Consider the following 24,825-nt stretch of genomic DNA (forward strand, 5'->3'; position numbering starts at 1 on the left):
CCCTAGTAGCTCAGTAGGTAAAGAATGTGCCTGCTATGCAGGAGACCCAGGTTCAATTCGTGGGTCAGGGAAATCTCCTGGAGAAGGAAATGGAAACCAACTCCAGTATTCTTGCCTAGAGAATCCCAAGGACAGAGGAGACTGGCAGGCTACTGTCCATGGGGTCACAAGAGTTGGACACGACTTAGCAAATAAACCACCACCATCATCAGGCTTCAGTAGTATGTGAACCATGAACTTCAAGATGTTCAAGCTGGATTTAGAAAAGGCAGAGGAGCCAGAGATCAAATTGCCAACATCATTAGCTCACAGGAAAAGCAAGAGAGTTCCAGAAAAACTGGTTTTTTGAGTACGCCAAATTCTTTGATCATAACAAACTGTGGAAAATTCTTAAAGAGATGGGAATACCAGACCACCTTACCAGTCAGACGGTCACCAGACCGCCTCGTGAGAAAACTTTATGCAGGTAAAGAAGCAACAGTTAGAACCAGACATGGAACAACAGACTGGTTTCAGACTGGTTTCCAAATTGGGAAAGGAGTATATCAAGGCTGTATATTGTCACCCTGCTTATTTAACTTATATGCAGAGTACATCATGCAAAATACCAGGGTAGATGAAACACAAGCTGGAATCAAGATTGCTGGGAGAATTATCAATAGCCTCAGATATGCAGATGACATCACCCTTATGACAGAAAGTGAAGAGGAACTAAAGAGCCTCTCGATGAAAGTAAAAGAAGAGAGTGGAAAAAATGGCTTAAAACTAAACTTTCAGAAAACTAAGATCATGCCATCCAGTGCCTTCACTCCATGGTAAATAGATGGAGAAACATTGGAAAGAGTGACAGACTTTATTTTGGGGGGCTCCAAAAATCACGGCAGATGTTGATTGTAGCCATGAAACTAAAAGACACTTGCTCCTTGGAAGAAAAGTTAGGACCAACCTAGACAGCATATTAAAAAGCAGAGACATTACTTTGCCGACAAAGGTCCATCTAGTTAAAGCTATGGTTTCTCCAGTAGTCAAGTATGGATGTGAGAGTTGGACTATAAAGAAAGCTGAGCACCGAAGAATTGATGCTCTTGAGGTGTGGTGTTGCAGAAGACTCTTTAGAGTCCCTTGGACTGTGAGGAGATCCAACAAGTCCCTCCTAAAGGAAATCAGTCCTGAATATTCATTGGAAGGACTGATGCTGAAGCAGAAACTCCAATACCTTGGCCACTTGATGTGAAGAACTGACTTATTGGAAAAGACCCTGATGCTGGGAAAGATTAAAGGCGGGAGGAGAAGGGATGACCGAGGATAAGGTGGTTGGATGGCATGACCGACTCGATGGACATGAGTTTGAGCAAGCTCCAGGAGTTGGTGATGGACAGGGAAACCTGGCAGGCTGCAGTCCATGGGGTCGCAAAGAGTCAGACACAACAGAGCAACTGAACTGAACTGAACTGAACTGAGTTGTGTGTTTATGTTGATCCTAATCTCTTGATTTACCCCTTCCCCTGACATTTCCCCTTTGGTAACCATAAGTTTGATTTCAAGATCTGTGTTTTGTTTTTGTTTTGTAAATAAGTTCATTTGTACCATTTTTTATTGATTTGTTTAAATACATTCCTTTTAAGATTTTATTTTTAAATCTTGTTCAGGTTTATGATTTGTAAAAAGTGTGAAATAAAATAATAGGCAACGTGGCAGACTGCATTTTCCAAAGACAGCTGCAATAGTATCAGTTTCCCTCTGACTCTTCTGCAATGTGATCTAGTTACTCACCCACCCACCAGAATGTGGGTGGGTCCAGACTAAGACTGTGCTAATGAATAAAACACAGGGGAAGCAATGATACGCCATTCCCAAGCATAGCTTTTAAATTGTTTAGCTGCTTCTGTTTTCTGCCCTTTGGAACACTAGCTCTCAGGACATTTCATCAAGGAGGTTGGCCACCATGCTATGAGAAGTCCACACCACAGAGAAAGGCCTCATAGGGTGCCTGTGTCAACAGATCCAACTGAGCTGTCACAGCCAGCCAATGTCAACCACCAGCTCCGAATGAGCCATCAGGTGCTGGCTCAGGGGACCTTCAGATGACTCTTGATGCCGTCTGCTGGCAACCACATGAGAAACCAAAGGGAAAGCCCCCGTCCTGAGCCCAGGTGACTCTCAGAACTAGAAGAGACAGCAGTAAAGTGTTTTGGGGTGGTTTGTTGCACAGTAAGAGATGACCATAACGGGCACTGATTAAATACCGTCAGCTAACTCCAGCCTCCCTGCTATTCGGATAAAACCTATGAACGTAAGTCATGTTCCCATGGTTTGGACATGCAACATAAATCACTTATAAAGTGTCTTCCATAGTCAGGAATCTTTTTTAGGGGCTGTGATTATGATTAGTTGGTTCTCACAGCTTTTAGGTTTTTATCTATAATGTCAAACTTTCCTAAAATCTATTCTTCTATTTTAGATGTTTATATAAAAAATAGAGTTTCTATAAGAATTTCTAAATTATTTACCCCAAAAGCACTACTTAAACTCAAGGCTCTAATCAACAGACACACAGTGCATACACAAGCTATTCTGTTAATCAATTTTCATGTCATTTGTTAATCAATCCTCATGCTACATAACAAATAATTTTCTAACAACATTCACAATCTTCCAAATGACCTATTTAAAACCAAAGGTTATGGTTGTGGCTATATGGCCAAAGTAAAATAGAAGGTAATAGCAAATATTGAAATATTTTGAGCAAAGCTGCCTTTGCAAAAATTATTCTGTCTACTAGAATATAGCTTATTGTAGTGAGATGGTGATTTGAAGGAATTTGAACTTGAAAGTTTGATTCTGACTTTGAGTTTCTAATTCACTATCAGATCAGATCAGTCGCTCAGTCGTGTCCGACTCTTTGCGACCCCATGAATTGCAGCACGCCAGGCCTCCCTGTCCATCACCAATTCCCGGAGTTCACTGAGACTCACGTCCATCGAGTCAGTGATGCCATCCAGCCATCTCATCCTCTGTCGTCCCCTTCTCCTCCTGCCCCCAATCCCTCCCAGCATCAGAGTCTTTTCCAATGAGACAACTCTTCACATGAGGTGGCCAAAGTGCTATATATGCACACAAACCAAGCATTTACTGAGGGTCCCTATCCATGTTCCTTCCCTTTTAACTTGCCTGAACTGCTGTCATGAGTAACAACACTGATGTTCATGTTTTGCTGATAGAAAAGGACTACAAAAATGTTCTTTTTATTCTAAGCCCTGTCTTCAATAGCAAGTGCTTCAAGGATTCTCTGACTGTAAGTTTCTGCTGAACAGCTGAAGGCATAGCAGAAAAGGAGATGACTAAGCTACTAAAATCTAGTGTGTAGGGAAATCCTAAGCCATACTATTTGGAAGAGTACTCCTAAATACCAGAAGATTAAGGATGGTGCAGGTACCTACAAGAAATTAAAATGTCACATGATATAAAAGGGTCCATGAGATAAATTTAGGTTTTCCTTATTTTAAAAAGTATGTTTGTGAAGTGTAAATTTAAAAAAAGAATAACTCACCACTTTCTATTTCCTCTTCATTGTCATCCTCTAAGATGTTCACCGGGGCAGCGGATTCTCCGGCTTCCATCATGCTTTTCAAAGCTTCAAGCTGTTCTGTTATTAAAATAAACAAGGAGATGGAGACAAGGGTTAAGTCACTTATAAAACCGGCTTAAAGATGGACATAAAGAAGGGTGAAAAGGGAAGAAAAACCTATTGTCCAGGCTCCCAAGGCTCAGCCATGGCCACAGTCTTTCCAGTCCTGGTGGCCTTGACTCCTGAAGGCATGTGCAACTATGCCATAGCTGGAACATAGTTGGAATATAGGGGAAATGCCCCATATCCTGGTCACCAGGCTGCAAAGTCACAGCTCAGTCCCTCAGAAGGATCTGAGGCTTGATACAAAACCCAGAATTTGTAGCATATGGCACAGACCATGGTTCATGGCAATTACAGTTAAGTGACATAAGAGAAACTGAAAAACTTCAGGAAAAAAATATTTGCAATTGATACAATCCAGTTTTTATCCTAATGTATAAAAAACCCTCAGAAGTCAATGAGATAGACACATGAAATAATTTTTAAATTGGGGAAATATAGGAAGGCAAATCATAAATAATAAAAAGAAACTAGTCATCAAAGATATACAATTAAAAAATTAAATTATTATTTTTCTTTTATTAGTTGTGAACACATATAAAACATGCCCAATAGCCAGCAGCATTAAAAATATTGCTGGGAAACAGGTGTTCTTCATATATTATAGTGGACATATAAACTGGTACAACTTTTCTGAAAGACAGTACAATAAGATACATCATGATAGAAAATGTACACAGGCTTTGGCCAATCAACTCTAACTGTACCAAGTGATTCCAAGGAGAAGGCTGCAGAAATGCATGAAATTAACATCCAAGCATGTTCACCATTGTTTTCATAGCAGTGAAAATCTATCACCTAGGGCCTGGTTAAATTACACTATATTCCACATAATAAATGTTACATAGTGTTTCATACACTAGAATTTTTAAAAAGTTTTATACATTAGAATTAAAATTAGTATACAGATTTATATCTCACTGGATAAAAGAATACTTAATTGCTTGAATTAAAACTGACCAAAAGTATATTTAATATGATCCCAACTTTGTTAAAAATGTGTGTATATATCAAAAAGTACATGTGTATATATGTGTCTACAGTACATGTATATATGTGTAAAATATATCATTTAGTAGTTTTTTTATTTTATTATATTTTTCTTTGTTGTTTTCATTTTCCTAAGGCATTATTGGTATTGCAGTGGAGTTAATATAATTTCAAAATTTTAGTTTAGAATATCCAAGGAAAAGCCACAATGCAATCATACCAATTTTTGATGTTATTCCTTCACTGAACTAAGAGATTTGATGGAAGAACATACTTGCAAAGAAAATGTTTTCAGAAAACAGAGGGGGCAATATCTAGATAAAATCACTTCTGTCTGCCTGTCTGTCTCATTCACATCTACATTCTCATATTACCCTCAACCCTGTTTATGTACATATCACAGGGGAAACTGCAAAGGGTAACTTTTAAAGAGGACTTTAAAGTGTATGAATTGATAAAGTGCTAGCTCCTTTATCTTGATAAATTCTAAAATGCTTTTTTCGCTTTCTCCTCATCTTTCTTGAGGATTCCTCCAAATGCTGATCTATAAATACATGAATAGGTTTTCCCATTGCAAGAATGGGTTGATGTAGAAACTAAACTTGAGTGGAAATGTGGCAACTTTGTTCTGAACAATATGTAGACGATTAGACCCACTTCCTCCCCAATCAGTGGTTTTAATGTATGTTTCATTCAAGATTGCTGAACTGTCTAAAGATGCAACGTATGTATGCCTTCTGTCATCGATGAGTGTATTTGACTTACTTTTTTCAACCTCGGGTTTCAGTCGTTTGTTTTTGATGAGTATTTTTCTTTTGAGGTCATTTGGGGATGGCAAGGGTCTGCCTGGTTCCAGCTAGAGACAAACAGAAAAGGCTGATTGATGATAGTTTTACTTCTTCATTCTCTGTTCCAGACCAAAATGAGCAGAAGGCCTGTGAGTTACACAACCAACATCCAGTAGGTGGCAGTCAGCACAGCCTTATACTTTCATTGCACACCCCAAACTAGCCCATGCTTTGCCTTAAGCTAAAGCTGCAAACTTGGCACCAGAAAGGACTCTCAAGGTTCGCAGAGCTGCTCTGCTCTCCCCAGGGAGTGGGCTCCAACCTGCAGTGGTCTCAGGGAACGGGATCCACCTCAACCCCAGACCTTGACCCTCTTTAAGTATCTGGTAAAGTAACAGGGGTCATGGGGCTGGCTGGTGTGGCTAAGTGTAGTGTTGGGCTGTACCACAAGCTGGTCTGCTCAGTAGAGTGATCTACCCTCAAAGCTCAGGACTGTGGCTTTGTGGGTGCAATAAGAGAATCAAGAAGGAAGTGGTCCTAATGATTGAAAAATGACATCTATGGTTTCATTTGCTTGCATTGATATCTTCAAAGGAGATGTTCCTTTATTTGATGACCTCTGATCACAAGCTGGAATCAAGATTGCTGGGGGAAATATCAATAACCTTACGGTAGAAAGCAAAGAGGAACTAAAGAGCCTATTGATGAAGCTGAAAGAAGAGAGTGAAAAAGCTGGCTTAAAACTTCACATTCAAATAACTAAGATCATGACATCCAGTCCCATCACTTCATAGAAAATAGACCAGGGCAAAGTATAAATGGTGGCAGTTTTTATTTTCTTGGGCTCCAAAGTCACTGGAGACGCTGACTGCAGCCATGAAATTAAAAGACGCTTGCTCCTTGGAAGGAAAGCTATGACAAACCTAGATAGCATATTGGAAAGCAAAGACGTCACTTTGCCGACAAAGGTCCGTATAGTCAAAGCTATGGCTTTTCCAGTCGTCATGTATGGATGTGAGAGTTGGACAAAAAAGAAAGTTGACCAAGTAAGAATTAATACTTTTGAATTGTGGGGCTGGAGAACTCTTGAGAGTCCCTTGGACCGAAAGGAAATCAAACCAGTCCATCCTAAAGGAAATCAACCCTGAATATTTACTGGAAGGACTGATGCTGAAGCTGAAGCTCCAACACTTTGGCCAGGTGATGCAAAGAGCTGACTCACTGGAAAAGACCCTGATGTTGGGAAAGACTGAGGAGAAAGCGGCAACAGAGCATGAGATGCTTGGATGGTATCATTGATTCAATGGACATGAGCAAATTCCGGGAGAAAGTGAAGGTCATGTGCTGCTGTCCATGGGGTTGCAAAGAGTCAAATATGACTTAGCAACTAAACAACAACTGATCCATGGAACTGTGTCTTACCCATCCCCATCCACTCTCCATCCCCCTACCATCCATCTATACAACTACCTATCCTTCCACATGTCCATTCATTTTCCAAACTAATTTTTATACTATTTATACATGCAAAGCACTATGCCGTCCAACATCCATTCTGTCTCAAATGAAACCCTTGGCTGAAAGTCTGCTTCCTTTCGGAAGCCTGCTGTAACCGGTTCACTCCCAGTGATCCCTCTTACACTTGGATATTGGCAATAAATATTCAACACATAATAGTCCATCTTCTTTTTCAGTTATGGTTTTACATTTGTATCCTGTGGTCTGCTCCCAGGACTTAAAGTTCTGAAGTTCAGATCTTAGTCTCGTTTATATTACAGAGTTCCCATAACCTTTCATGTACGTGCACATCACTTCACAAAAAATGCAGAGACCTTTCTGTTAAAGCAAGCACCTTAGTCTAACAAAGGAAATAAAATACTCAAAGGACCAAGGTAAAAACTAAAATAAATCGAGCTGTTTCTTAGTTTAGGTTCCCTTAGAATCGGTATGCGGAGAAAGCAATGGCACCCCACTCCAGTATTCTTGCCTGGAAAATCCCATGGATGGAGGAGCCTGGTAGGCTGCAGTCCATGGGGTCGCTAAGAGTCGGACACGACTGAGCAACTTCACTTTCACTTTTCACTTTCATGCATCAGAGAAGGAAATGGCAACCCACTCCAGTGTTCTTGCCTGGAGAATCCCAGGAACGGGGGAGCCTGATGGGCTGCCGTCTATGGGGTCGCACAGAGTCGGACATGACTAAAGCGACTTAGCAGCAGCAGCAGAATCAGTATGAGACAAAGATGAAAGCACCAGTCATTTATTTGGGAGGCAGCTCCAGGGAATCCCAACAGAGGAGAAGGGTGAGAACAAGAAGAAGGCCAGCCCATCAGGGGAGTGTTATCGAGCCCTGTGTGTGGGAGTGGGATCTCCCTGCGGAACCCGGGATGCAGGGGGGACCAGGTGCTCAGTTGAACCTCCTGAGAAGTGGTGAAGCACGGGGTAGAGGTGGTGATTCTCTGGCACCTCTGGCTTGACGATCCCGTGTGGGCAGAGCTCCGGGGACCGGAGCACCCCCTGAGCCAGCAGTGGCAGGGGCGACAGGTGGACATTAGGCCGCTAAGCGGGTAAGTGGGAAGCACTGCAGGCTGTGGATGGGGCGCCGGCAGCCATAGCTTCAGCAGATGGTAAATATCCTTGTGTAGTTTTTTCAATTCCCACAGATGCACTTCTACAAAACTCATTGTTAAGCCACCTGATGTGTTCCCAGGGAGCACAGATGTCAGTCATGGTGATGTTCGATTGCTGCCTATTGTTACCGTGTTTGGGGCATTAGGGGGCAAAACACTTCATTACTGTCGAGTATTTCATACTTTCACTCCAGGAGTTTCTTGTTACTCCCAACATCTTGTGACAGTGACCCTTAACCACTTGGGAGGTGTGGATCTTTGTAAAAATCTGATGAACTCTCTCGAATGACTGTATACAAAAAAACAAGCTGCATGTAATTAGAATGAGCTCACAGACCCTGCAACGCCTGTCTATGGGGCACAGGACAAGTTCTTTGCCTGATGAAGGAATTAGCAGGTTTAACAAATAAAGCTCAAAAATGGGCATATAACATTGCCCAAGCGTTTGATTTGGGCTTGGGAGCTTGAACTTCAGGCTCCTGTGACTTGATCCAGGGATCTTTCCATAGCAACAGGCTCCCATGAGTGCTGACCCCTGGGTGTACATTTGATTTACCTGGAGAGCATTTAAAAAAACGCCATGCATAATCTCACCATAATCTCACCATGAATGAATCTCTGAATGGGGCTATGGCAGAGGTATGTTTCATGGTTCCTCCAGGTGATTCTAACCTGGCACTGAATTTGAGAATGATCACCAACTCTAGACCCAGGCCACTGTGCACTTTATGAAAATTTAAGACAGAGGTTTCAGAAACCATAAAGATCCCACAATCTTCTGAATTAATTTGACCCAGCTGTTTACATTATATCTCTCTCTACACACCTTTCTGAAGCTCGGTGGAAGCTTTCCATACCAACGAATTTAAACAAATATGAAGCTCTTTAACATCAGTCCTCCAGAACTACTTGACCCTTCAGAAATGAATTTCAAAACAAATCCATTCATGTTAGAAATATGGTTTGCTAAAAATACATACTGGATGTGATTCAAGTGCTTGTTTCAACAGGAGATCTCCAAATAGATCTTCACAGTATTTGGACATCTTGTACTGTTGATATTTGCTGGAGGGAAAGAACCGACATTTGTAAACTCAAACATCCATTAACTGTCCAGGATAAGAACAAGAAACATCCATTCCTAGCGATTAAAAATTCCCACTCACCAAAATGATTGTGTCTTTGACACTAATGAGCTAATTGATGTAGGTTAAAAAGTAGATTTTGCTGCTGAACTAAGAGCTGGTAAGCAGAAAAAAAGTGTCTTTCAACTCCATCACATCTGACTACAAATATATTGCCAAGTCTTCTAACTCCATGGAACTTTGAGCAAGGTGTCCTGCTCTCTGACCTTTGGTTTAGAGGTCAGAAATGCTTCCTTTGGTTTAGAGGAAGCCTTTCTAAAACATATTAAGAGGACTCTTTTTTTCTCTTTTGGAGGTGTTGGGGAATAGTGGTTTGAGTTCCTTCTTTTTTTTCCCATAAGACTATAGGTAGTTACCACTTCACAAAAGAAACTGTTCAGTTATTCAAAAAGATTCAGAGCAGGGATGGGAAATGGGGATTAGTAAACAACATGGAGAGACAGGGTAGAATGAATCACTATACCTGCAGTGATTTTCAAAGGAGAGAATTACAGGATATTCCGATGTGACAAAGGCAGTTTCCTTGATGGCTTGAATAACATCCTTTAAAGACAAGGAGTGTTAATGAGAAAGGAGAGAAAAAAAATAAAGCACCTGAAATCAATTGGAGACTAATAATTTGAGCCTTTCAGAAAGTCACTTCTAGCAATTCAAACCTGAAGAATCCATTCACCACTCCACATTGAGTCCCCTGTGGTTAGATGTAAGTACAGTTCATGGTTAGCTACACTTTTTTCAAAGTTATTGTTTACTTCTCCAAAATTAGGGTGCTAGTAACTGGCATTTCACCTAAATGGTAGTGCAATTGCTTGCTCAATAATCTGCCACAATGGGTTCTGAGTTCACCTTTCTCACCGAGGAGCCAGTGAGCTTTCAGCTTTCAGAGATTTTCGCAATGGACCCCTCTCCTCCTCTTGCCTTGAAGAAAAACATATTGGTGAAACAGAAGCTTTTATTGAGTTTCCTTTGGGAACCAGACTTAGGCTACATCTCCTTCATTCTGTGAAGATTCCAGTGAATTGATGTGATGTTTGCAATGTCTTTTGTTTTGTATTAGCCTGGTGAAAGTGGAGGGTCACGGGGTGAAGGTTCTCCTTGCTCAAGCAACATATGAGGCTAAACAGGGACAAGGACACCCCTCTATGAACCGAGAGCTCGGTCACTTGAAACAACTTTTCAATGAGCTAAGCAAGTCCTCCCCGCCTGACACTTTACACAGATGGCAGCTCTCTGCTTAGCTTCAGAAAGTCCAGTTTCACACCAACACATCCACAACCAGAGCATCATATTTGGTAAAAATCCTCAAATTCTTACTGGTTCATAGTTAACTGTGGGACAAGTCCCATCATTCCATTAATTGGGAAAGTATTTTATAGCAGTTATCTAGGGAAGTCCATTTGAAAGGATAACGACATAGGCTAGACAGTCTTGGAGTATTTTATGAAGTACTCTTATGGCTTAGGTGGTCCTTTAGCTATTTTTGCTTGAAGTTTCTTCCCAGGTAAACATGTCATGAGTTGCTTCCCAAGCGACTTTGACTGTCCACTTGAATTGACCAAGAATCCCTCCTTTTAGAAAATCTTGGCTCTGCCTATGGGTTTTCCTTTGCTCACTTCTGAAATGAGGGGGAAGAGCCTTCTTTTCAGCTTAAGCTTCCTTATTAGCTCTTTAATTCTATAAAAAGAATTAAACCTTCCTGTCAGTTTGGTTGGCTCTGCAAACTCATGGCTTCCCACTTGAACATAACCTTGGTACTTCTCAGGAAGCATAATCTTGAATTCATTGCTATTCCAAACTTGCCAACATCTTGGCTAAGAGAAATGATATTCATGGAGTGTCATGGGTCCAGGGTCTGGGTGTCTGTTTTTAAGAAAACCTCCAATGATTTTCCACATGTTGGCAGAGTTGAGAACCACTGACCCAGAAGCTGCAATAACTCTTCTGAGTTACATGAACATGACAGAGGTTGATGCACTTGACATCCTGTCCAACCACAGAATTTCACTTTTGATTTGTCTTTTGGCAGGACACCACTGGAGCATACTGAGGAATTTTCTAAGAAATCAACCTTCAAAGTATACACAGAGATCACCAAAAGGCCATCACTGAAATGCCTATTTGTCAAACTGTATATTACATTCTGTGAGGATCTTGAAGGATGAGGGGTCGGGGGACTTCTATCTGGTCTCAGTACCACAGGGACTTCCCAGTTCCCAGTGGTAAAGAATGTGCCTGCCACTGCAGGAGATGTGTGTTCCATCCCTGATCCAGGAAGATCCTCTGGAGAAGGAGACGGCAACCCACTCCAGTGCTCTTGCCCGGAGAACCCCAGGGACAGAGGTGCTTGGAGTGCCAGAGTCCACAGGGTCGCAGAGTCAGATGGAACTGAACATGCACGCACGCGCGGGGAATAACCATGCGTCTCTGGACCAACAAGTCCGTGGAAGTCTTAGTCGCTCAGGAGTGTCCAGCTCTTTGCGACCCCAGGGACTGTAGCCTGCCAGGCTTCTCTGTCCATAGAACTTTCCAGGCAAGAATACTGGAGTGGGTTGCTAGTCCCTTCTTCAGGGGATTGTCCCAACCCAGGGATCGAACCTGTGTCTCCTTCACTGCAGGCAGATTCTTTACCATCTGAGCCATAGGCTTTTTAAACTACTCTGTAGTGTTTTACAAATCCTGCGAACTGTCACGCTTCTCTCCTTGCACGTGTGCACCTGCGTGCGTGCTCAGTTGTATCTGACTCTCGAGACCCCATGGACTGTAGCCTGCCAGGCTTCTCTGTCCATGGAATTTTCAGGCAAGAACACTAGAGCAGATTGCCATTTCCTTCTCCAGGGAATCTTCCCCACCCAGGGACTGAAACCAAGTCCCATGTGTCTCCTGCATTGGCTGGTGGATTCTTTACCACTGAGCAAGCTGGGAAGCCCTCTCTCCTTGCACTGAACTCAAAAAAGTTTGGAGCCCAATTTCTGGTATGTACAGTTTATAGGATTTCTTGACAGGGATTCGTAAAACTCTAATCACACTATCTTACCTTCTTACCCGTATGGGCACTATCTATTTTATTTTATATATCCTATTAATCTTTTTATTCCACTTTGAAAGCCCTTCAGGAAAAATGCAAACTAAGCAAGCACAAAAATAGATAAGAAAATGAAAGACTGTTTTGAAAGTAAGTGGAACAAAGAAGGTTCTCCCAGAGGAGCCTCATTATACGGCACTGCCACCATTTGAAAGCAGAAAAAGCAGCATGAAGGAGATATTCAGTGGAGAAAATACTGTTCTTGACTTTTTCTGAAAAACTGGGAAAAGGGAATATAAAGGTAAGGTGCTTGAGAAAATGAATAATTTGTTCTCTCCACTCCACCTCTCTATTTCCACAATAGTTCGGAAAAGGCTACAGTGGTATAATTTTAAAACTTACCTTGGAACTCTCCTACACTGTGGGTGGGAATGTAAATTAGTACAGACAGTATGGAAAATAGTACAGAGGTTCCTTAAAAAGCTAAAAACTGAGTTGCCATATGATCCAGCAATCCCACTCCTGGCTAAATATCCACAGAAAGCTTTAACTGGAAAAGACACATGCACCCCAATGTTCATAGCAGCATTATTCACAATAATCAAGATGTGAAAGCAACCTAAATGTCCATTGACCCCTGAATGGATAAGGAAAATACGGTACATATATACACCGTGGAATACTACTCAGCCATAAAAAAGAATGAAATCACACCATTTATAGCAAAATGGATGGACCTAGAGATTATCATACTAACTGAAGAGTCTGAAAGAGAAAGACAAATACCATATGATGCCACTTACATATGGGATCTAAAATCTGATGCAAACGAACTTATTTATAAAACAGAAACAGACTCACAGACACAGAAAACAAACCTATGGTTACCACAGGAGAAAAGGGGCGGGGGAAGGATAAATGGAGGATTAGCAGATATGAACTGCTATGCATAAACTAAGCAGCAAGGTCCTGCTGTATGGCACAGGGAACCATATTCAGTATCTTGTACTAAACTCAAATAGGAAAGAATGTGAATGAAAAAGAACACACACACACACACACACACACACACAAGTGAGTCACTGTGCTGTACACCAGAAACTAAAACACCACTGTAAATCAACTATACTCCAATAAACAAGAACACAAGCAACAAAGCTGAAATCAAGCAGACAAAAACACTCACCTTAAAAAGGATATCTGTGCACATTGCTTTCCCGTGAGTTATTATCGGTTCCTGGTCCTCACCTTTTCCATCCCAACAGTCAAGTTCAACACATCTAGGAATACAGTGATTTTACAGTATTGAACCTTTACAATAAAACAGTGTGTACACAAATGAAAAGAAAAGATATCAAAATAAGTTACTTTCTATAGAAGTAGAAAATTTAATGAGTGAAATAATGTGATTATTTTGTGGAGGATACAGCTTAAAATAGCATCAGATTGGTGTCATCAAAAAGGGACTATTGTAGATTGAGAGACAAGAGATAGAGCAAGCAGTGTGGTTCTGGATGAAACCTTAGCTGTGACAAAGCTGTGAAAAACAATGATTTAGGAACAACCAGGAAAATTTAGATATGGATTATGTTTTAGAGGATGTTAAAGAATACTGTAAACATTTTATCATTGGGATGATGCTACTTTAGCCATAAATGAAAATATTCTAATTGTTTCAGTGACTCATATTCAAGTAGTCTGAGACAGATGTAGTGATGTACTTAAAGTCTTTTAAAGGATTTCTATATGTACAAAAATAGTGAGTTAAAAAATTACGCATTGGTCATTGACAAGCAAGAAAAATATCACAATATAACTACATTTCTGAATTTTCACTTTCAGCATTTTCACCATATTTTAAACCTCAAATATTTTCCAATTTCTATAAAATAAAAACCAATTGAAATAATATTTATTGTCAGAGAATAAAATTTTAGAATATTTAACATTAAGGAAAGCTATATTTGGGCTTCCCTGGTGGGTCAGTGGTAAAGAATCCTCTTGCAATGCAGGAGACATGGGTTGGATCCCTGGGTTGGGAAGATCCCCTGGAGAAGGAAATGGCAACCCACTCTAGTATCTCTGCCTGGGAAATCCCATGGTCAGAGGAGCTTGGTGTGGCTACGGCCCATGGGGTGGCAAAGAGTAGGACAGGACCTAGTGACTAAACAACAACAACAAAGCTATACCTGAAGTGCCTAGGACCAAAAGGGGATTTTGCATGACTTCTTAAAGTAAGCTATTGTCTTTTTGTAATTTGGGGGGAATATTTTAAATTTACAGTAAAAAAATCTCTTTTGACCCATAGGAGGAGTCTAGATCTTCCCAGAACAGATATCATTCTTCCTTCTTCAAGGTTAAATGACCATCATAATCCATTAAAGAGAAAGATAAATATCCTTTTCACTCGGAATGCTACCTCTAATTTTTCAGAGAACAGTAAATTCAATTAAAGGGCATCATATACAAAGAACAATGTCTTGAGTTTCTAACCTGCAACCAGCCAGGAGGACCTGTCTGTACATTTCTACTGAAGATTTCCCACCAAACTGTCTGCCAGTGAGATAGGTGTTGTGGGAAGAGCTGATGAAGTAGTGAGCCAAAGGGTGGTCCATTTCTTGGTACAGCTCTAGACGATCTAGGAAGACGGGGGCGTTTTCATCTGACATCAGGTATCTGCAAAACCCATCACTTGATATGAGGCCTGGTGGGGGAGGAAAGAGTATCATAGTAGATTTACGGTTTTGAAGATACATAAGTTTTATTTATGACATCTGAAGCAGCTTAAACAGGAGGAGTAAATACTACTTCACAGTGTCTTTCCCAAGAGACTTCATTTTTCAGAACTGAACAAGTATCCAAGTTGCACAAGTAACGTAATGCCTTCCACAAATAGGTGGCACCTGCTTTCACATCCATGACGGCAAAACATTCAGTTCCCTAAGTTCAGATGTGCAGCACCAGAAGCCAAAGTGGAGGAGGGAGCAGTGGCCTCTCTGCATTCAAATAATTCCATTTCCCTATTTCATCTAAAAAAAAAAAATGGGGTATAGGTCTTGTGAGATGAGTACTCCATGGTCACTGAAATGTGACCCCTAGAGACAGTGTTCATCTCAGTCATATCTGTGTGATGAGGGGCAGGGCCAGTGTGTTAAATGCAGGAGAGACATCAATATTTCTGTATCTTCTCTTACCCAGTCAACCACCAATAACCTCAAGTTTCTTGTTTGTACTTAAGCATTTGAAAATTACAAGGTGATTTCAAGTGTACAGAAGAGTACAGGTGATGCCATGATAAGTAGCCATGGATCTACACCTCAGCCTTGTCTGATATCTTTTCCTTTATCTACTTTACATTTCTTCAAATGTATACATCATTACAGGTGCCCGTGAAGCACCCTGCATGCCCTACCTCAAGTCCATGCAAGTCCATCTTTTTACTCATATTTACATTCCCAAAATGGTTTGTAACTTTACTATATACAAGCACTTATCCAAAAAATAGATATTTTTGACTATTTATAAGTTTATATAAAATATCTTTATATTATCTTATGATTTATCTAGTTAATACCAGTAGCTCTTGGTCATTTACTTTTCACTGAGTGATGTACATTAGTGGTAGGCAGTGTGCAGAGTATAAGGTCCATATGTGAATATATTAATACCATAGTCCATGGTCCATCTTTCTGTTGATGGATATTTAGGTCATTTCTGTTTATAACTAAAAGGTAGGCTGCAGTCCATGGAGTCGCTGAGAGTCGGACACGACTGAGCGACTTCACTTTTCACTTTCATGCATTGGAGAAGGAAATGGCAACCCACTGCAGTGTTCTTGCCTGGAGAATCCCAGGGACGGGGGAACCTGATAGGCTGCTGTCTATGGGGTCGCACAGAGTCGGACATGACTGAAGCGACTTAGCAGCAGCAACTGCAACAAAAGTCTGTGTGTCTATCTCCTTGGGCATATACATTGACACTTTTCCAGGCACTGTGATAGATGTGGGACAGAAGAAACAGACAAGGCCTGCTTTCAAGAAACTCATATATTGTGGGTGAGAAAACAAATAAATTAGCAAATAAATATAATGTTATGAAAGTGCTAGCAGGAAATAGAAAGCAGGAAATGAAAGTGATAAAGAATGACCAGGATGCTGTGTTCGATGCGTGGCCCGCAAGAGCCCTTCTGATGAGGTCGCATTCATGCAGGGGAGCCATCACATGCACACCCGGGGGTGCCCCATTCACAGCAGAAGGATGGCAATTGCAGAGACCATGTGATGAAGGGGGAAGTAGCTGGAAAGGTGGCTGGAGAGGAATCTAAAGACTACATCAGTTGGACTTCAGTCTTCATTAAGTACTAAGTGTGTTGGGAAGCCATAGGTGGATTTGGAACAGCGGAAGAACATGATTAGACATGATTTTAAAAGGTTTACTCGGGCTGCTATGTGGTGCGTACATTGCAGGGCATAGAAAAAAGCAGAAGACTAGTTAGAAGTTAGCTGGCATCATCCAGAAAGAGTTGATGTAGGCTCAGATAATCTGGTAAGCGTGGAGACAATGAGAGTGATTTATTCAGGATTTATTTTCAGGATGGATCTTACAGGTTTTGAGGATGGATTAGAAGTGATGTGAAAGAGCAAAACAAGTCAAGGATGCCTCCAAGACTTTTGGCATGAAAAGGTGGGAGAGTGATGGTACCATTTTCTAGGTTGGGAAAGGAATAGTCTGTGGATGGGGGGAATGAAAGCATATTGTAAACATACATATATCTGAAATACCCACTCACCATCCAAATGGAGAGGTCTATTATACAGATCTGTGGTTTAAGAGAGAGATTAGGAATGGAAAGTTTAATCTGAAAGCCGCATGTGTACAGAAGACACTTAAAGCCATTGAGTTTAGATGAGTTCATCCAAGGAGTGCAGGCAGAAGGGGCAGAGATCTGAGGCCTGAGCCGGGCCACTCTGACACCAGACCCAGACCTGGAAGCGAAGAGGCTGGGCTGCAGGAGAGGCCTATTTTCCACTTGATTACAGACAAATTATTCACCAGGTGGCTTTTTGTATCAATTTACCCACCCACAGAGTTTACAATGCCTTGGCACCGTATTCTCACCCATACTCGTTAATGACAGACTTTAACATTTCTGCCATTTGTGAAATGGTGAACCTATACATTCTAGATGTGTCAGTGGTAATGTCATAGACTCTCAGGACATTGTAATAATCAAAGACACATCTCTATCATAATGTTTATCATACTGCCAAGGTACTACTGAGTCACAAGTCTTTCTCCTTCAATAGCTTGCAACTACCTTTTATCATTTTGAATCTCCAGCATCTAGAACAGTGCTTGGCACTCAGTCAGTCCTCTAAAACTTAATGGATTGAAAGCAGGGAAGAGAATATTAGTGGAATGACGGTATGAACCCCACCATCTTATAAGCAGGGAAACTGAGGTCTATGAATGGAGGTTCAAAGTCACACAGCAACAGGGTAAGCAACAAAAGTCACATCATCCCCCACCACTGCAAGGGGCTAACTTTCCTGCAAAGCCATTCCTCACTTCACTTTCATCACATGCTATGCGGAGTTGATTATGATACTCAGAGGGAAGTAATGAAGCAGTCTGGCTGAAAATAGATATTTGAGACTCTAACAGGAAAGTATAAATGTATGATTATAACCAAGGGAAAACTCTGTTGGGCTTAGAAAAATATCAGGGGTGTGGCCACATGGTGTGGTGGGCCAGGATGCGTATATGCAGGTCTATGTAGGTCCAGAGAATGTATAAACCTTTCGTCCATGCTCACTGAGGTACAAAACAAACAAACAAAAAACCTCTATTCTAAACAGGAGGAGACTGAGGCCATGATACTCATGGGCAAATGGGACAGAAAGAACTGAACTTGCATCTCTCTTCACTCTCCACTGAGACATAAGGCCAGAGGCTCTAGCCCAGGTATCTCCTGGATCTCTCTGGCGATACTGTATTATCATCATTGCTCCCAGCTTTGGCAGGTGTTTCTCATGGTTATAGAACCAATCTTGAATTTCCTCCCCATACCTGTCCTTTACTAAATATTGAAACGAACAACCTACAGTTTCCAGAGTTTCACTGAAACAGATAAAGGATCAGAAACCCCAACAATTTGTTAAGTTGATTCCTATTTAATCTCATGTCAATTGCATTTATCTCCCATACCAGGGGTCAAATGATGGCTAAAAAGGCTCCTCAAATCATGTATTAAACTTAGCTAGCCTGCTGAAACTCAAGAGACAAAAGGAAGGTGTCAATTGTTATAGGAAATGCGAATTTTTTCCAGAGATGGCAAACAGAGACTAATTGGCATTTTTACATTTTAAGCACTATGCAACGTTAAGGATCTAATATAAGAAAGTACATTGGGGGAAATATCACTATAGTTTAATAATAAATTTAGCGTTATATTTCAGGCAGCAGAAACAAATTTTGGTGTAAGGCAAAATTTATAATGATTTAGGAAAAAAAAAATCAGTCAGTTGTCAATCCTTGTCTCTAGAGAGCTCCAAAGCATTTAAAAATACATTTAACTAAAAACGCAAGGATTTTAAAAGTTGCATATACTCTTGAATTTTTAAAATAATGAGAATTTCTTTTTTTTCACTTTTCTTACCTTGTTTCTTCAAATCTTCATCGGGCTCATACATCTCAATGATCTGCATTGCCCTTTTAGCATCATAAAATGGGAATAAAATTTCATTCAGTCGAGGATCTCGTTGATGCTATGATGAGAAAATAACTCCATTTAGGTTGACCTTCCTCACCCTTGGGCTATTACACATCAATGAACTATGTAATTTTAATAGGAGATATATATATAATACCATGTTTATACAAAGAGATTTTGCTTTTCTCCTGTCTTTCTCCCTAAAACAGACTTCAAAAAAGTCCAAATTTGGCAGTAGCATGTTGGCTCCCTTCCCTGAACTGAAGATGCAGAGACAAAATATACTTTTTTTTCCATTCAAATTCGATGAACAGAGAAAATGGTATGGTCTCATCACAACACAGGGAAGATATCTGGCATAAGTGTTTATAAAGTGAGATAAAAAGTCTTTTTTAAAAAAAAGATAAAAGCAAAAATCATACCCATGTAAATGTCAAACCAAAAACAATAACAAAGAAACCTCCAAACCCCTAAAGTTAGGTAGACAAATATAACTTTATTTTCATTATATCTTTCTACATGAATAAAAGATTTGGGGGGCACTGTGAACTTCATTCTCTTGAGTAAATATTTATGAAAATGAATCCATTGTAATAAGGATGAAAATCTGCACAAGGATATTTACAAGCTCAAAACAACATGAAAATCTGTATTTAAATATCAGTGTTCAGAAATTCTATTTCACTGTGAAATCCAACTTGGTTTGCCCTGAGGAAATCCTCTGGGCAGAAAGTGCATCAATATTTAAAGACATTTGGGAGGCTGGTAATGTCATTCTTTTCAAATCAGCACCCATAGGCTCCTGGTATTATATGAGGCACAGAGAGCAAATTTCTACAGTTTTGTCATCCTAACTTCACAGCAAAGATGAAAAAAGTCCAATTTATTAATTGACTTAGCTACAATAGAGAGTGTATATGTGTATGAGTGTGTGTGTGTGTGTGTGTGTGTGTATGTGTATCTATCTTTCTGTATATACAGGTAGTGGGTCTATTAAAATTCCTTATTGTTCATGGAAGGTTTAAGGACCAAACACTGAGTCCCTGGTCATCCATCAAATAAAGAAAGAGAGGAAACTGGAATGAAAAAATGGCAGATGGACATGTGAGCAAAATTCAGTCAATAGATAGGACCCTAGCAATGACTCTTTACCCAAATATATGCACAGACTTTGAAAAGCACTACTGGAAAAGCACTGAAGAAACAACTGTTAAAAGTTCATATGGATTTCCCTTGCCCATTTGTTTGAAACAGTCATTTGAAGAGTGAGGGCACACAGTGTGAATGCCTTTGGCCAATAGAACATGTGACGTCATCCTAGAGCACTCGTGGCCTCGCCTGATCTGGTCTTCCCACCATCCCCCTGAGTGACGAGTGTTAACTCCTAAGGAATCAATAGCTCTTTGCCAGTTTATCCCAATGAAGCATGCTTCTATTGGAATCTAAGAAATAACGGCTCACATTCATGCAAGTGCTACAGCAGAAACTGTTACATGAATAACAGGCCTCGAGCCCATAAGGAAGAAAAGTCCTGGGGTGCAGAGAGATGGAACAGTGGACCATGGGGTGCCAGGCAGTGAAGGCATGCTCCGAGCATCTCGTTCAGGAAGTGGGTGCTGGCATGCAACTCCAGAGCCCACCCCAAGGGAGCAACAAGCACCGCCCCTCCAGGGAGAATGCAGTGCTTTCAAACCAAGCAAATAAATGACCAGTACATTTTCTGGGTACCTTCCTTCTCCCGTCTCTGTCAACACTCCCACGGAGGAAGACGGACGTGGCATAAAGGGCCCTTTTTGGACCCCACTGTGGTTCTGTTCATGGTTGGCCACTACACTCACAAGGTTTTCTTTCTTGTTAGGATTAAGTTTTTCAGTTTAAAGATAGGCTCTCTGATAAGTGTTCAGGAATCATGGAGATCATGGGGGCAAATCCATATGAATTTAAGAGAAAGAAGAGCCTCAGTTAAAGAAAGAAACAAAGTTAGGAAAAGGAAGAAAGGGAATCCAAGTGTTCTCAGGCGCTGTCTGTGCATAGAGGCATGTGGGTCTAGGCTGGGGCCTCCTGCAGCGCAGCTTCTGAAGAGCAGCAGGGGCGTCACCCTCACCCCGGAGCTTGAGAGGGATGCACATTCGGGGGCCCCACTCCCAACCTACCAAACTGGACCTTCTGTGGTGGAACCTATGAATCTGTATTTTAACAATCTTGTCAGTTGATTCTGATGTGCTCAAATTTAAGAAGTGTGACTAGTATGTAAAGGTATGCATTTAAATATATTTGCCTATCAGTTTAAAAAATAGTATCTTAGTTCTGCAAGGGTAGAAGAATGCTAAACATTTGAAATCTGCTCCCAAGTAAACCTCATCAAAATTTATCAGAGGGCATAATACTCACTAGAAGAATATCCTTCTTTCAGAAACAACAGCCAGAAAAACCAAGTCCTTAAAATGTATGTATCATATCCTCTTATTCTACATTTGCAGCAAATAAGCACCACAACAATATGAAACTTCACTTCTCTTTACATCTGCTCCACCAGATAACCTTTTGCTTTCCCGAAAATGCTCACGTTTCAGAAAGGAAGCACAGCGCAATCTGGATGACCCAAAGGCAAGGAAACAATGGCAAACTTGTGTTAAAAGTCACAAAAATATAATCTTTATTTGAAAAAACAAAGAGGAGAAAGATCATTTCCAGGACATCTCAGAGAAATAAGACTGCAGAAGATTTCCACTTAGTCATAAGCTCTGTGGGGTGAATGGATCACAGCTCTGAGGCGAGAGACCATAGGTTTGCAGTTGGGATTTGGGGAAGCAATGTACTAAGGGCATACACCCCATGATGTTCAGAGCCTTATAAAAGATAATACTGACTAGCTTCAGAAAATAGTTCACAGAACTGTGACCACGTAAATGAAGAGACAATGAATATATCTTTCGTATTATGTCTGTACTCTTATTGAGAAGAGACATCAATGGGCTTCAACCTGAGCAGCACTGGGAGAGAGAGATGTTGACACAACTAATATTCAAAAGAGATATAAAAAGATAAAGGAATAATTGACAAGCCTTACTCATAGAACTAAATAATTTTTTCAAGCATTAAAGAAGAAAGACATGGTACATGGAAAGTGATCTTGAGCCCTTTCTTACAGTCTTTCAACTGCAAAATAAAAGAAATGATTAACAAAAGCAGCTCTAATGTGATCCTATGATACATAAGAGGCAGGAGGCAGGCTACCAGCAACCAGAAAATAAAACTAATTCTGGATTCTCATGCTTGTCCAAGACTTCTGTCCTCTCTTCTTATTCTGATCTCTCTCCAGCTCTCCGTGCATCTCTCAATTCTGCAGGCCCTCAGGTATTACCTGTAAGAAGTCACGCCAAAGCCTTTGACTGTGTGGATCACAAGCTGCGGAAAATTCTGAAAGAGATGGGAATACCAGACCACCTGACTTGCCTCCTGAGAAATCTGTATGCAGGTCAGGAAGCAACAGTTAGAACTGGACATGGAACAACAGACTGGTTCCAAATAGGAAAAGGAGTACGTCAAGGCTGTGTATTGTCACCCTGCTTATTTATCTTATATGCAGAGTGCATCATGAGAAACGCTGGGCTAGAAGAAACACAAGCTGGAATCAAGATTGTCGGGAGAAATATCAATCACCTCAGATATGCAGATGACACCACCTTTATGGCAGAAAGTGAAGAGGAACTAAAAAGCCTCTTGATGAAAGTGAAAGAAGAGAGTGAAAAAGTTGGCTTAAAGCTCAACGTTCAGAAAACGAAGATCATGGCATCTGGTCCCATAACTTCATGGCAAATAGACGGGGAAACAGTGGAAATAGTGACAGACTTTATTTCTGGGGGCTCCAAAATCACTGCAGATGGTGACTGCAGCCTTGAAATCAAAAGACACTGCTCCTTTGAAGAAAAGCTATGATCAACCTAGACAGCATATTAAAAAGCAGAAACATTACTTTGGCAATAAAGGTCTGTCTAGTCAAACCTATGGTTTTTCCAGTAGTCATGTATGGATGTGAGAGTTGGACTATAAAGAAAGCTGAGTGCTGAAGAATTGATGCTTTTGAGCTGTGGTGTTGAAGAAGACTCTTGAGAGTCCCTTGGATTGCAAGGAGATCCAACCAGTTAATCTTAAAGGAGATCAGTCTTGAATATTCATTGAAGGACTGATGCTGAAGCTGAAGCTCCAATACTTTGGCCACCTGATGTGAAGAACTAGCTCATTGGAAAAAAGCCTGATGCTGGGAAAGATTGAAGGCAGGAGGAGAAGGGGACGACAGAGGATGAGATAGTTTGATGGCATCACCGATGCAATGCACATGAGTTTGAGCAAGCTCCAGTAGTTGGCAATGGACAGGGAAGCCTGGCGTGTTGCAGTCCATGGGGTTGCAAAGAGTCAGACATGACTGAGTGACTGAACTGAAGTGAAATGGACAATGAAGGTAAAACTAAAATCAATTCAGTTTCTCATTAGGAATGGGGAAAGAGAGGTGAAACTAACTGAAGCCAAGAGGCTTTAATTAGTCCTGACACATAGAGAACTGAGTTGGTGGTAGTACCCAACCAGGTGCTAGCTCATAGTGAGTGTCCCCACCAGCTCTTCTGGACTCAACTTCACTACTTTCATAATATTGGTACACATACGGACACACATACATTTTCCTCAGCCCACTGGACGGGACCAAGAAATACAGCTATGCCAAAATTTTAGATTCGAGTGGTAGATTTCCATGGCTACCTTCATTATGGAGAATAACAAATTTACAAGTTCATGCTGCTCTCATATTCCTCCCACTGACAGTAATGATACCAAGGAGATATCCAGTGCTTCACAGACTCTTATGTGCAGACAAACCAACTGGAGAAAATGTTCAATGCAGATTCCAACTCAGCAGGTCTGGGGTGGGACCTGAGACTCTACGTTTCTGACAAGTTCCTTGTAGATACTGAGGCTGCTGGTGCCCAGATCACACTCTGGGGAGCAGTGAATGTGGAGACACTGAGAATTAGATGAGGAGGAGATCCAAAATTCCCTGTGAAAAGCCAGTGAGTGGTGATGGCATGGGCAGAGAGCAGGTGGTACAAAGCCCTACACAGCAACCAGGCAGGAAATGGACCACAGTCTCTCCTCTCTGTCCAGATTCCTGCAGATACACACTAACACACTGAACAGAAAACTGTATATAAGGACTAAAGGGACTCACAAGCTGGAAGGTAGTGGGAAGAAACATGGCTTTTGCTAATATATGATAAATACCACTTTTCCCTGTTAAATGTTAAAATAAGTGTTAGTCACTCAGTCGTGTCTGACTCTTTGCAGCCTGCCAGGTTCCTCTGTCCATGGAATTTTCAAGGCAAGAATACTGGAGCAGGTTGCCATTTCCTTCTCCAGGAGAATTGGTTAATGCTCATAGATACGTGTTTATTGATTCTTTTCTTTGTTCATCATTTCTCTGGTTACCTTGTTGAACTCTCTTATCTATTCAAAGAGTTTTTGATGGCTTTTGATATTCAGGTTACACAATCATCTGTGAATAATGAACAACGTCTTGTTCTTTTGTGTTTCTGGGACTCTTTATTTTTCCTTGTCCTATTGCATCCAGGGCTTCTAATACAATGTTAAATTCCAGCTTACTGAGACTATGTGGCTAAGGCATTTGAAAATGTTTAGATCTAGGCTCTTGGAGTCAGAGACCCTTAACATTCCAGTGCCTGCTCCCTTCCAGAATGAATTCTGTCTCCTTTCATTATGGGTTTCCATGGTGCTCTGCCCATGGGGTGCTTTAGACTTTGGAACAATGAGAGGGAGAGTCCTCAAAAGTCCTAT

General features: G+C 40.9%; 1 protein-coding gene across 8 annotated transcripts in view; it reads right to left on the reverse strand.

Moving 5' to 3' along the window:
- PLCB4 (phospholipase C beta 4) overlaps positions 1-24,825 on the reverse strand; it is a 480,675-nt gene that overhangs the window by 98,971 nt on the left and 356,879 nt on the right. For all 8 annotated transcript variants that reach the window (XM_027560320.1, XM_027560321.1, XM_027560322.1 and 5 more), the window contains 7 exons: positions 18,925-19,033; positions 14,760-14,970; positions 13,453-13,546; positions 9,708-9,787; positions 9,080-9,164; positions 5,447-5,537; positions 3,551-3,646 (listed from right to left, as the gene is read on the reverse strand). In XM_027560320.1, coding sequence (XP_027416121.1) covers positions 3,551-3,646; positions 5,447-5,537; positions 9,080-9,164; positions 9,708-9,787; positions 13,453-13,546; positions 14,760-14,970; positions 18,925-19,033 — 766 coding nt within the window. The remainder of the gene's footprint in view (positions 1-3,550; positions 3,647-5,446; positions 5,538-9,079; positions 9,165-9,707; positions 9,788-13,452; positions 13,547-14,759; positions 14,971-18,924; positions 19,034-24,825) is intronic.

Source organism: Bos indicus x Bos taurus, chromosome 13 (assembly GCF_003369695.1).
Source record: "Bos indicus x Bos taurus breed Angus x Brahman F1 hybrid chromosome 13, Bos_hybrid_MaternalHap_v2.0, whole genome shotgun sequence".
NCBI lineage: Eukaryota > Metazoa > Chordata > Mammalia > Artiodactyla > Bovidae > Bos > Bos indicus x Bos taurus.